Source organism: Buceros rhinoceros, unplaced genomic scaffold (genome assembly GCF_000710305.1).
Source record: "Buceros rhinoceros silvestris isolate BGI_N320 unplaced genomic scaffold, ASM71030v1 scaffold9171, whole genome shotgun sequence".
In the NCBI taxonomy this organism is placed as follows: Eukaryota; Metazoa; Chordata; class Aves; order Bucerotiformes; family Bucerotidae; genus Buceros; species Buceros rhinoceros.
The window spans coordinates 1-13,699 of NW_010393645.1; the positions used below are offsets into that span (position 1 = coordinate 1).

Genomic DNA, 13,699 nt, shown 5'->3' on the forward strand with positions numbered 1-13,699 from the left:
ATTCCTGGGGTCTTTTAACTTGGTGTTCAGAAACAGCTTTCCGCCGTCTTCTTACTTCTGGTGAGAAGAAATGATCGCTAATGAGAATGACAAGAACAGCTTTCTGCTGCCGTGTAAATTCCCTGTGTTTTAGCAATTCGGCTTTATCTGTCTGAACAGAAAAGGTTCTCGGAGGAGGCGTGCCATGGCTCAGCAGGCGTAAAGTCTTGGCTGTTCTCCCAAGTGTCCCTGTATTTGGGTAGCACCCTCTCCATGTTTTCTAGCCCTTTGACTGAAGATTTCCATGCTCTCAATAACACCCCTGGAAGCTTAGGTGATGTGGGAGATTGTACAAGTGTAGCACCCAAACGTTTTGATTTCAGAGCCCCTTGCAGACTGGTGCTGATGCAGTCTTGAGCAGCAGAGAGTGATGTTACCATGGTACAGGCGAGAAACTGAGGCAGAAGTCCTAGCAAGGGGAACAAACATTTTCCCCCCCCTAACGCTTTGGACATCAGGATGCTTTCCTGTTGGTTAAATACAGCTCTTTGTCCAGGTTCGGGGTCAGAATAAGATAATACAAGTCCCAGCTGGTTTGCAGCAACCAGGGTTTCCTGCTCAGTCCCTTGTTTGCAGAGGAGGTGGCAGAAGCACTACACAAATATCTTTATAGCCTGTGGTCCTTGGGGCTAATTGCTTGTTCCCTTGCTAGGATCCTAATTGTTGATAGGACCTGAGATGGGATTGATGAGCTCTATTTCTGGCAGTGGTTAATCAGCTCCTCTGAGGATTACAGGTAAGTCAGTGTGTTCATTGTGTTCATCCGCGTGTTTTCTGGGAGCATCGGTCCCATCTACCAGTCCGACTGTTTAAAGAAAAGCACTCCCCATCAGCCTTCGGGCTAAGGGTAGCCGTTTGAACTTCTGCTCCTTGAAATCATATGGATACCTGAACGCTGTAATATAAGTATCAGGAAACAGCGGTGTTTCTGCACATTGTACAGATGTGCCATTTCTATACATCAGTTTCCTTTCCACATCCAAACAGCTTCTCGCTTATTGCAATGTTTTTGTCGGTTGGATTCTTCTGCCTTGTTTCCACAGATCCTTCTGTTACATATTGCACATTGGACTTCTGATTGACAACTGAAAGATAAACACACATGTATTACTGATTTTGTAAAGGAATGTGTGTGTGTGTGTTGTACCTGCGTGGCTTAAATATTTCGTATTTTAAAATACTTGAAAAAGAAGGAGAGTTTTGAAAATATTTTGACAGTAATTTTGAGCCACTTTCAAAGCAGTTTAGGTGCTCCCTTGAACTCATGTTGAAAGATGTAGACAAAGTTCCCTCATTTTTGCCACGCGGGCTTATTCACCTGCTGAAAGCTGCCTTTGTTTAGACACAAGTCCAAGTGCGGAGCAGAAATACCCCAGCTGAGGAGGCTGACAGACCTGCTTGGGTCTGCAGTCACTGGCTGAGGACAGGACTGATGAAGCACTGATACTTTGTTGGTGGTGAAATCAGGTAAGAGCCATTCAGAGCAGTTTAACAATAGCACTTTGGTACATATCATGCATATTGTTTTTAATAGTGTTTTAGTAGATTATGTTTAGAAACTAGACAAACCCGTTGTGATTATTGAGTCTAACCTATCAAATAAAAAGCAACTATTTTAATTCCGTACGTCTCTGCATCACTCTAGCTGAATCTGTAATATCTGTGGTGGACCTCCAGGTATGAAAGTTTGGTTTTAGAATACTCGGGTTTAAAACACGGAATCTGCAGATATCTTTGATGAGTAAGATGGACCACAATCCACTCTGGCTGTGGTTTACAGGCATTGGTTTATATTGGTTTATATTGGTTTACATTGGTTAAAGCTTTTTACCGTGTCCGTTCTTCTCCTGGCCTGGACTGTCTTCATTAGATTTGGATTTATAACTCTCCAGTGTCTGCTCTGAAACATCATTTTCTGTGCAGAAAACAAATGTAATTAAGATGATGAGATTTTTCCATGATTCTTCCTCACTCTCTGCCTCGAACATAAAAATCTTGAGAGACTAGTTATAAACTGGGGGTTCAATCATCCTGACCATCTAAGAGATATACTTAAGACAACAATTTTGTTGTCTTTTGTGGCACCTTGTGTTGGCTGAAGCGTGGCCTGAGCCCACCAGTTACAGGGACTCTTCAACAGTTGTTTGCAACAAGTCACTCTCCGTGGGAGAAGGACATTTAATTGGTGGCTGGAGGAGCCATGTCTTGTCTCTGCTTCACAGGCTCCTCGGTGCCCCAACCCTCTGAATAAAGCAGCATCAGCCGTTGCTGAGACGGTCCATCACCCACCTCTCTTCCACACTCCATGAGCTTTTTTCAGCTTCCTCATAAAAAGCAGGACAATGACGAGCAGTATGAAAGTCAGAGCAGCCACCAAGATCGGCAGCAAGAGATTATTCTCCTTGTTTTTGATGCCTTCAGATTTCAGATCTTGCTCTGTAAAAGAAGCAGGTGTGTGTTTGCGTTGTTAAACAGCTTCCTGTGAGTCTCTGGTAATTCAGACAAGAATGATATATCCAGAACCAGGCCAGCTGAACATGGTGGGAGAGCAGAATTCACCCTATTGGACTTAATTTTCGGATTTGAGGTCAAATTTTTTTTTCTTGTATAAACGAGAAAAACTGATTGAAATCAGTGGACTCATGCTCTGGGACAACAAACAGTAAAATACAGCTTTTTTTCTGGATAAAAATGGTTGTGTTTCTGTGGTATCTACCCAAGATGCAAGCTGGCATTACCCTAGTGTACTGACAAAAGGTTTGGAGGTGGATATGAGGTCAGAGAGAAGCAGCTTGGTGTAAGAAAGCTCATTGCACGTGTTTGGAAGCTGTCATCAAGAGCCCATACCAAAAGTGGTGTTGGAAATCACAGTTACATTTTCGCTCGGTAGAGGGGCTTCTGTCCTGAAAAGTTCCTCTTCTGTGACACTGGCATTGACTGCTGTTTCAGTCCCTGCAGGAGTGGAAAGGAGAGCCATGTTTCTTTGAAGGGCAAAGGGATATTTAAGAAATGCACATTTCCCCAGCGGCTTTGAAGTCCAGGGCACCTGGTACTGCAGCAGAAAGGGACTTCTGGAGCCCTTGACTTATAGCTCTGTGCTCGCTTCCTTGACTCTGTATTTTCATTTAAGCTGAAGGCCCCCTAAGCTTTGCGAACAGAAAACCCTCAGTCTCTCACACATTGTTGAATTCAACGGTTCCCATTTACAGCCGAATTAAAACAAAGCTGAGCTTTGACTCTTTGTTCATTTGAGGGTTCTGCCTGTCCTTCAGTTTGCTTCTCTTGCTTGCAAAACGAGGGACGAGCATGTACCCTTTTCCTTAAAGGAGCTACTTTTTGTGGTATTCATAACCCTCACTCCTCTTTCACTGTCTTCATAGCTAACAGTGGAGCGGTCACCCAGTGTGACAATTCTCATCCTTAGCCACCCCACTCATGTCTGAGGATGTGTGGTTGTACCACTAGGGAGGCGGTAACTCCTCTAACTGGCCAATTCTTCCTTTTCTGCTGCAGCTGGTGTTACTTCGGACCCTGTGCAAACAGAGGGGCGAGCTCTGACTTTCTTACACACACAGACAATATATCCTCGTATAATTAACTTCATTTTCTACAACTAAAATGGTAACGTTTGGTGTGTCTACCAAAACTTCACATTCACAGGAGACTCTCTTCCTCACCAGGTGTGCAGGCACGCCTGTGAACGTCCTGTTAAAAGATGCAGCCTCCCTCCCCACACGGTTTATCACTGTGTGTATGAATCGTTTGTTGAGATGGAGCCATCCTATTATGTTTGTAATCACCCATGTAGCACTTTTAAACAAACATAAACACAGAGTTCATGTATTTCTAAATCAGCCAATCGACCTTTCACTGCAGGGCCCGTCACACTAAGCAGGTGTGTGCGCCCACCTTGGTGGCTTTTGGCCAAAAGGTTTGGACAGTGGATATCTGATTTTTTTTTTCTGGTAACAGCTCCTCAGTTCAGGACCTGCAGCCTGCTTTACACACGGACAACCGTTGGTGCACAGTGCCACCTAGAGCAACCATCCAGAGAAATACCAGCACAGCACAGAACTCTGAGGCAGCACTTTGCTTTGATCCTTGAAAAGGGAAACCTGCCCTGTGTGCTCCACGCTCTGGACTGTTTGGGTGCTCTCTCTGGTCAGTGGTTAGACTTACAGCCCTATCCTCCCACTTTCAGCCTCCCTGTCCTCTGAATATATGTAATGCTATGAAATGAGGGAGAAAATGAAAATGAAACCCTTACCAGTATGCTGTGGGTAGCTTGGAGCAGAGGCTGTGCTGCTGTTCAGATCTGACACCGCCACCGTCACTGGGGAAAAACACAAAGTGGTTCTGAAAGCCGTGCAAAATGTCCCCCAGTGCTGATGGCACCAGGTGACAGGTGCTGTGTTTATCGGAGCTGTGCAGGAATTTAAAAGAGGCCAAGCAGTTAATGCCTACCTGAGGACTGCTCAGAGACACGTGTATCCACCTCTAGTGTGGCTGGTGCAGGATTTGCTTTTGTCACTGCAAAAACACAACAGCAGTACAACTTTCAGAGCACTTAAAAGCATTTGTTGAATCAAGCAATCTAAGGAAGAATGAAGTAAGACTAATTAGATCCATCCTAAAGATGAGTAAATTGAGAGAAGGCAAACTCTGCTCTGAGAATTGTTAGACAAGCAGCTTCAATGTTAATTTACAATATTTACACCCTGCTAGCTTTCCAGGTGGCTGTGTCTAATATGCAGAGGACACGGGAAGCTCACAGCTTTTTAATAATATAAACTCTGAGCTATCCTTAAAGCTTTAGGACAAACATCACCTGGATTTTAGCAGCAGCATTGTAGAATTGACCTGCCCTGGCTGCTGTGGCTTAGTGTTTAATGAAATTTCAGGTAGTTACAAAGTAGGAAAAAGCCCCAGAATTTTAGTTTGGAATCCCTCTTTCGCTCCAAGTAGTCCTCTCATTTTAAAATAGATTTCACAGATGTGGCAAAGCTTTGTATGTGTATCTGCATAACTTTCTCCGCTTCAGAGTGGTAAAACGGGATAGCCTTAGTCGAAAGAGCCTGCAGTACCCGTCACAGGGAGGTCCTCAAATCGGAAAGATGCCATCAGCTTCTCTTCTCTTAGTGCTTGGTGGTGAACGATGCAGCTGGCTGTTGAATTGGGCCTGTAGGCAAGGACCGTCAGTATGCTGGTTGTGGTCCATTTCTTCCCATCAGCTTCTAGCTTGTGCTTAGTGTCACCTACAGACCCATTGGAAGAAAACATGTAAGTGCTTTCTAGTCAAGAGCAATTTAATGAAAAACCTTCCAGGCACAATCTGCATTACTTTGCTGTGCACCTGATGACTGCACACAAGTGATTCATTGAGTAAATGGATTACCTGGCAGGACAAAGGCAGCAAGGTCGTGTTTGCAGCCTGGCAGTTGTTTAAGTGCAGGTCTTGTAGCACCTCCTGCGCTCAACCAAAAGCCTCTGCTTGGTTTCGTGATTCACACGGGGAAATTCCCCCGCAGTGCCCTGCACAACTGTGGCGAAATGTCCTGACACCCACCGGCACTTTTGCTCCTTACCGAATGGAATAAATTGCTTTACTGTGTGCCACAGTCATGCATGGCCTGTAGTGCGGAGCCTCAGGGCACGGAGCTGCTGTTCTGCAGCATGGCTGAGATCTAGAAAAGTTCTGATTCTGCTATGTGATATACAAGGGTGTTGAATTTGTGTCTTAAAGGCTGGGGATTTGTTATCCCAAACATAAAAAGAAGTTGTGCAATATTTGTGCACAATAAATATTGACGTGCAATATTTGTATTTGTAATAAATAAACGTTATATAACTGTGAAATCCTGTGCAAGTCCTCCATCGTGCCTACAATACAGGTTTGACTATTCCCCTTTTGCAGCTCGGGAAGGTAAACTCAAAGATTAATTCCTTGCCATAAAGAATTAAGAAAGCGTCATGAACTCGTCTCATTCAGTTCCTGGTCCTCTAGGTAATGCTGACTTTACTCATTTACAGGATACGGAAAAATAAAGATGTATTTCATGTGACACAGAGAGATGTGTTTGAACAGCTGTGGTGGGGAGGGAGGTGTTTTCAGATGTTCACCCTAAACGCCCATGCTGGCATGGTAATTTCTACTGCCTGTTTATAATGTAGAGATTCTCTGGAAACAAACAATTCCTACTCTTGATCTTTTAGCTTGGTAACACCCTTATTTCTTAAATGAAAGAAATTCCTTGTTTCCAAATTAGCCTTTACAGGTAACTTGCTGTATCACACAGACCAGTATTTCTCAGCTGTCTTTTCCATCCCCAGCTGGGTCACATAGGAGCTCAAAAGGATTTCAAAGTGGTTTTGCTAGGAAGGAAACACTCTTTGTCAGCAACGGCTCAGTAATTACAGCTGATTTGCCCCTGCTGGGCCCTGGTGGAACTGAGGGGCTGCCAGTAATTAAGATGTATTAGCTGTTTTCCTATTAGTATAAATAGTTGCAGTAAGTGATTAAAGCTGCGAATGGAAGGGGGAGAAAGGAGAGTTGCTCAGAAACAATCGCCTTCCAAAAAGGCACATGCAGGAAGTTTGAGAAACAGTGAATTCTGACAGTTATTTTTTCCTTTCATACGTTTTAATTTGCGTCTGTACCTTTTTGTGAAAAGCAGCCACAGAGATTGCTGCCTGCCTCGGTGCTATGAAGGCCAGCAGGAGGGAAAGGTAAGCATAGGTTTTTGTTAAAACAAGTGGGGGGATGTTGTGGGAGACGTTCAGTGTCTCAGTTGTGTGTTGTGGTGTTACAAATAACATAACAGTCCAGAACTGAAGTTGTTTCAAATTTAAGGAAAACCCTGGTTTTAGAAGAACGCTCTCTAAAATGCACAGAGAAACTTAGAGGTGGCCTTGCTCTCTGGGGCTCTTCATAATGTCTCGGGCAGTATTCTCCCAAGCCTTTACAGTCACACGCAGCCCAGCTTCTCCCAGGCGCACACAGGATTTTAGCAGCTGTTTTCCCAAGGCCTGTGCGCTGCTCCTGAGCACCCTTCACCCTGCAATTGCAGGCAGCGCCCTGCTTTCACGTGCCTCGCTTACCTGCTGTGCTGCTGCCCCTCAGGGCCGTTCCTCTAAAGCACAGGGCTTTGTGTGGGTGCATCAATGTTATCTGGCAGCCTGGATTTTTTAAATTCAGATGTGATTTCTAGCTATACTCGTGGCAGCACACTTCCCTGTGGTTTTCTAGAGCTCTTTGTTATAAAAGCTATTGGGGGCAAGCTTAGAGGCTAAGCTTTGAATATGTTGCTTGACGATGCAAAATACAAATAAGAGTTTGTTAGTAAGTGGAAGAAAATACACTTTCATCTATGGGATTTTCCTCACGCTTTCATATAGATGTGCATTTCTTCTCCACTGTGCTAGTTTCAGTGCATAAGGTAGTTATTATTAGAACGTGGCCTTCAAAGCAGCTATTTATGTATACACAGGTTAAATTGAGCTATGTGGTGGCTCTGTTCCTCCTCGTGTGTGATCTCCCAGATGCGCGCAGGCTGGGTGAGCCTTGCAGAGTGGTGTGGGCTGTGTTTCCTGAGTGCTCTTGCTGCTCCTAGAGGCTGTTTCCTGGGCTTCTGCTAGAGAGCAGCCTGACTCTGAAGAGGTTACTGAGAGAAAGGCTGCTCGTGTATGTGTGAGCTGCTCAGCCAGGCTGAGGAATATCTGTCAGTTGGTTACAACATGAAAATAATTATAATGGGTTTGTTAACTGACTTTATACTTGGGCTTTGAAAATTGCACCTCCAGAGTTTCGGTTTAATTTTATTTCAGTGGAATTTCACTCTTACAGGATTTTGATGCCAGGTGGTGGTGGTGGTCTGCACTGAACATAAGCAAGGCACGGGAGCACTCTCCCTTCCACAAACTGGAATTTAGTGCTGACTTTTCTCCAAATGTGCATCACGGGGCCAAGTTGCACTAAATGAGTGGAGGATGAGTGGTAGTCCCAGCTGATGTGTTGCAGAAGGTGTTTCACTCTCCAGTATTTTTAAATGTGCTCAAGGCTGATAAAAGAAGTTGTTAGGGATCAGTCCCTGGTCCTTTAACACTTACCGGGGAGCTCTATCCCATTGTCCAACAACCAGGTAATCTGGGGCTGTGGTTTACATCCTCGGGTATAGCAAGACAGTGTAATGCTTCTTTCTGTGTCTCGGGATACTTCCAGTGCTGGGTTGGAAGGAGCAGCTGCAGCAATGAGATTTTGAATCAGTTATAGCACAGCTTTCTACTCAGTTTTATGCAAGGCTGTATACACAGCGTTATTTGGGGGGACTGAGCTAAGACCAGGATTATATTGCGTTAAGCACCATACAATTGCATGCAAAAATGCAGGTCTGGAATTGAGGAGCTGGCTTTGTTGTTCTGCTGTTGGAGCAAAGCAGCAGAAGGAACTTACCTAATACCTCAACAGTTGTGTTCTTGCTTTTGAAGGGGGTGCCGTAGTAGAAGCATCGATACACACCTTCATCATGTACTGTTACGTTAAACAGCTGGATGGATAAATCATCCTCTGAATAATGCATAAGTCTGTACCTCCGATCTCTTAAAGCTGTAAGGAAAATAAAACCCAGCATGCTATGCCTGTTGGTGCATAACAGTAAATCAAAAAAAAGTAAATCAAAGCAGTAATGAATAAGGATAAGGAACAGTTCTAGCACAAAGCATTCCCAACCTGTGCTGCACTAGTACGGAGGCAGCAGTAAACTAGAGAAGGGGGCACGTGTGGGGGCGTGTGCTGCCAGTGGGCAAAATGACTTGGCTTTTCTTGCTTTTATTTTCAGGGGGTCTTATTTCTGTGTTCCTGGGTATTAGAGCAATTAGGGTCATTTAAGTGACTAGATAAAAAAATAGAAGCAAACACTGGAGTGTGAGGATGTGATAGGTGGTCAGAAGAGTGATATAATCTTTGAATATAGAGCACATATGCATGAACTGAGGTCCTTTCCCTTCCCCATTTGCCAAGCCTTTATTTGGCCTTGAAAAAGGGGGTTTTGGATCCCATTTGAATCTAATAGTTCATGTGTATTGTACTGAGAGTACTGAACTTGGGATCTTGGACTCCACAGGAAACAGCTACTAATACATGCATGAGTCATTTAAAACCACTAATGAACACATCCCACTCACTCTTGTAACTGAGTAAACAGGCAACACTTGCTCGTGGCATTTTCTGTTTAGAAATATTGGCAACACTTGTGGGAGAGATTAGTAGGCTGATTTGATGTGAGTGTCAAGACCCACTGGCTGGGATTCCCAGAGTAACCAAAATGACCCTCAGTTCCTGGGCAGCTACAGTGGGAGTTGGGTACTCGATGTCATTTGGAGACATCCCAGCCATTATTATCACTAAAGCCTAAAGGCTTTAATGAGCAGGGATGCTGACTGGGCACTGTACAACTGGGCAAGACCAAGGCAGACTTCATCTTGCAGAGCTGTTGAATTTGGACCAACAGGAGGAGAGAGAAGGACAGAGACATGAGGTGCAGGGAGGAGAAGGGAACACAGTAATTGTTACTTTGGCTTTGTCAGCACATACTAGAAATCACTGCTTGTTTTCTAAAAATTTCTCCTTGATGCACTACATCAAATTCCTTGATGAGGAGAAGAGTAGCCAGGGCTTTCAGGCATGTCCACTCCTGTCTCTCTTGTAAAGCAAGAGGGTTTTTGTGCTGATCTCTTGGTGCTGATGGTAACTACAGCTCATTGTTAAAAGCTCTAGAGCCAGACCACTCTTGTGGGGGTTTCCACTTCATCAGCTTCCTGCCAGAAAGGGGCTCAATGTAAAACCATCTTGAGCAGTAGGGTTACATATGAGTCAGACTGGCCATGGGTGGGAGATGGAAAAGCCCATGTCTGAGTGACCCTCCGGCCTCAGGTGGAAAGTGCTGCGGTTAGCTTTCACACTTACCCCGCCGGGTGTTGAGAAAAATGGCAAACCCGTGAGGGTTTAACCACTGCCGGGCAGAACTGCCATCACTGCTGAGAGTGCAGTGGAGAGTTAGATTCTCCCCTTCCTTCAGAGTTATGGTTTCACTGCCAGCTCCTGGAAAATCTCCTGCCAGAGGTGAGAAAGAAAACCCAACCATTAAAATGTGACATGAAGTAAAGTGACAATGTTTCGCACAGAGTAATATGTCAATTTTCCCTTTTGTGAGGGTGTAAAGGTTTTTCTACTTTAGAAAACTTGCCAGCATAATTTTTCTGATATAAATAAATCACAGCTTTTAGATAGGTCACCAGTCACTGGGGGTGACTTGTACCAAAGTTTTATGATCTTCACCTGTTAGCATGACCAGGTTTAGTTATTAAACGTTATTCTTCGAGTCAAGAATTGATAGCAGACCCGTTTAATGCCTATTCTGCCTGTATGTTAACAAAAACATTAATTTTCCTCATTCTATGTTCCATTCTGGAACCATTCACTCGAACCTGATTTGCAAGGGAGTACCGCTGAACAGTGAATGATCTCTGAAAAATGAGGCTTTTTTGTTCCGAAATTGTAATGCTGCAGCTGGCTTTGAGACTTCTTTTGAAGATAGGATCCATGAACCTGGCCTGGCACAGCTTCCTAAAATGAATTTTTATTCTCTCTGCTCCCAGTTTTGCAGACAGGCAGTAAAGTATGTTTTTTCTCTCCAGACATTCTAAGAATACACTTTGTGAAAATATTTGATGACCTGGAATCAATTGCCTTCTCCAAGGGAAAAAAGCACACCCTGGAGAAATTCCTACGAGCAGTGCCTGGGTCAGAGCTAATCATTAGGCAGTAAGAGGGGTTTATTTTTCATTCCTGTTTTGTGTTCTGATTTTGTTTTCCATGTAGCTGTTTGGTGCAAGTTTCTGCTGCACATGAGCACTGCAGCTGGGTGAAACAAGTCTTTCTGGGCTCCAGGAAAGCTTTTAATTTTCTTAAAAGCATTTTAAAATATACCAGAAACAAAGCTATGGTAGGACATTCTTGCCAGACCTGATCTTTTGCCACTAAAATAAGAGGAAGGACTTGACTCTCAGCAAGAGGGTCATTTCCCACGGGGATCTGTTGCCTTGCCTCACTCTTGAGTTGAACACACTTGACCTCTCCTGGGTCAGTGATGTAGCCTGGGACTTCACAAATCGCATATACCCCACAGATCTTTTCGCTTTCTTCGTTATCTAATCTTTGGAGTCTATAAGCTTGTAGAATATATTTCCTTGTTGTATCTCAATATTTTTCCTTCCAAATTTGTAAATATGATGAATGCTGGTTTAGATAAGGAGAAACTGTGCAGTGCACATCTGCTGTCTACCCTTACTGCACTGTGCCAGGAGACACCACAGGCTGCACTTTTCTGAATCCCTGTACACCAGCAAAGCTCTGAACTTGGAGCTTAGAATCAGAGTTACACATGGCACTTTAGTGCCATTGGCTTTTATTTCCTCTTCATTCCACCTCCATCTCCTAGGTTTAGTGTCTCAGGTAGTTTCTTGGGGCTTGTGCTATAAGGGGGTCACTTGCACAGGAGCGGTAGAAAAGGAGAACTTCCTTGCAGGGGTTACACTTGTGAAGACCTGGGTCAGGAGGTGAATGTTGTTGAGGTAGCAGAGAAGGCTTTGCTCTTGGTTTTTCACGGGGCCCTTCTGCATTTTTTCATACTGATGATTTCCTGTCACTAACAGCAGTGTGGGGTCTTTGAAGTGGCACCTATTGAGGTGAGAGCCTCAAGACTGAACAAGAGAAGATGGAGGTGTTGCTTGCTTTTCTCAAACAGAAAAAAGCAGCCCCCAGAACAGAGCATTTATGTAATTTCCATGAGGCACCAGTCATTCAGACCATGACTCACAAGTCCAATTTCTTTCCTTGTATAGAGGGCAGTTTGACATGGCTGTGCTCTTCAAGACACTGTAGCCTACCACAGTACAGTCACTGAGGTGTGGGAGATGCTCCTGTGACAGTTCCAGAAGACAGTGGTTCTTGTGCCATGTGGATCCCAGATGCCCCAGCTGCCGGGAAGTATTAGTCTGGCATCAAGGGCAGTGATATATCCACCGTCTTGGCATGAAAGGGCAACAATTTCATGCTAGAAATTGCAGGATGCAACAGAGCAGAATGGCTCATGCTGCTGCTCGCTATTATTTTAGCCATCAGGAAGGGCACGGAGAACTTGTTGCCGCAATATATGCTCAGTGCATCATTTCAGAGTTATCTTTAAAATTGTAGCATGTAGAGACATCCTGTTTAGTGAGTTATTTCTGACCTGTGGTAGGAGACCTGTGAGTAGGAGTCTGACTTAATACTGCTGGCCAAGAGCAGCTAGCAGTTGGCATCAGGTACAAACTCATCAGGCAGGAGTCCATGGGAATATTGGGGAAGAGGGGTTGTACAGTGAAAGCTGCTTGTTTGGAGCTAGTCTAAGGGTGCTGCAAGCTAGAATACAGCTGACAGCTCCCTGAGGCCTGGCTTCTGTTAAATGCATTCAGCGGTAATAAAATACCCTACGCGTACGGTGTTACAGAACGCTTTGTTCAGACACCAAGACTGGATGTGGCCTTTGCTAACAATACCTTTGTGTGAGAGAGTATGAGCGCAGTGTCAGCGATAGCACCGCTGTGGATTCTGCTCCAGCGCTGTTTTGGAAGGGAGAGGGACTATTGCTGGAGCCAGCCCGAGGCTTGTGAGCATGTTCCCCCATCAAAGGTCACAAGTGAAGCCTGCAAGAATCCCAAGCTGTAGGTAGCTGTCTTGCTGCTTTCCATACTTAAATCTTTCCCTGTTTGTCATGGACAAATACAAATCTCTCTCACTCTTGTGTACGAAAGACAGAAGATTAGCAAAGTAGGTGTAGCGGCATCCTCTAGGAGTAAAGAGATTGAGCATTTAAAGTAGTTTTCAAAGTAATTTGCAAGTACTTCCTAAATTACTCTGACTCCTTAGCCTCTTCTTACAAGAACACACAAACAATATGGTAACAATATGGCACTGTTAACAAGAAAACAACAACAGGAAAGCTGCCTCACAGGTGGTGTGCTGAAACTCTCTGGAAATCGAGTTTTCTGCGAGCTGGACTGCTTGCAAAGGGGAGATTGTATGAGATGTGTATCACTTACCTTGCATGAGGAACAGAGCCACGACGTGTAGCACCCTGGTGAAAGTCATGCTGTGTGTGATGTGGGCGCAGCCGGTCTGTGTTGGCTTCCTCTCTCTGCTGGGGCTGCTGCGCAGCAGGTACCTTTTCAGCACAGGGGGAGCGGATTTACCATGACTTCATCACTGTCGGGGTCTCTGCCTCCTTTCCTTCTCTCTGCTGTTCCACTCACTTCTCTCCCCGCCTCACACTTCCTATGTGTTGGTGACTGCTGTGAAACTGGTGACCTCACAGATCCCTAAAATTAAACCAGTGAGTGACAGGACCGGGGGCACTCCACCTTGCACCCCCTCCAGCTCTGTCTTGCTCAGCGTCCGTACAGGTGAGAGATGTATGTGGTGGGGGGGAAGCAGGTAAAGGAAAAAAATAGTCCCATGTCACTTTGCATCTCATACTGCCATGTGCATGGGAGGTTTCCTTTGCTCTGTTTGCAGGGATCCGGGCAAAATAAATAATGAGAGAAAGGTAATTTGCTGCGTGTGGTT

At 44.7% G+C, this 13,699-nt stretch overlaps 1 protein-coding gene across 1 annotated transcript; it reads right to left on the minus strand.

The window, feature by feature from the left end:
* Positions 1–993: 993 nt before the first annotated feature.
* CRTAM (cytotoxic and regulatory T cell molecule) lies at positions 994–13,225 on the minus strand. The gene is given in 12 exon segments (XM_010144928.1): positions 994–1,124; positions 1,871–1,954; positions 2,329–2,475; positions 2,887–2,991; positions 3,499–3,570; positions 4,307–4,372; positions 4,504–4,569; positions 5,124–5,294; positions 8,146–8,277; positions 8,489–8,641; positions 10,001–10,147; positions 13,177–13,225. Coding segments are annotated over 12 exon segments (1,323 nt in total).
* Between the last annotated feature and the right edge of the window lie 474 nt (positions 13,226–13,699).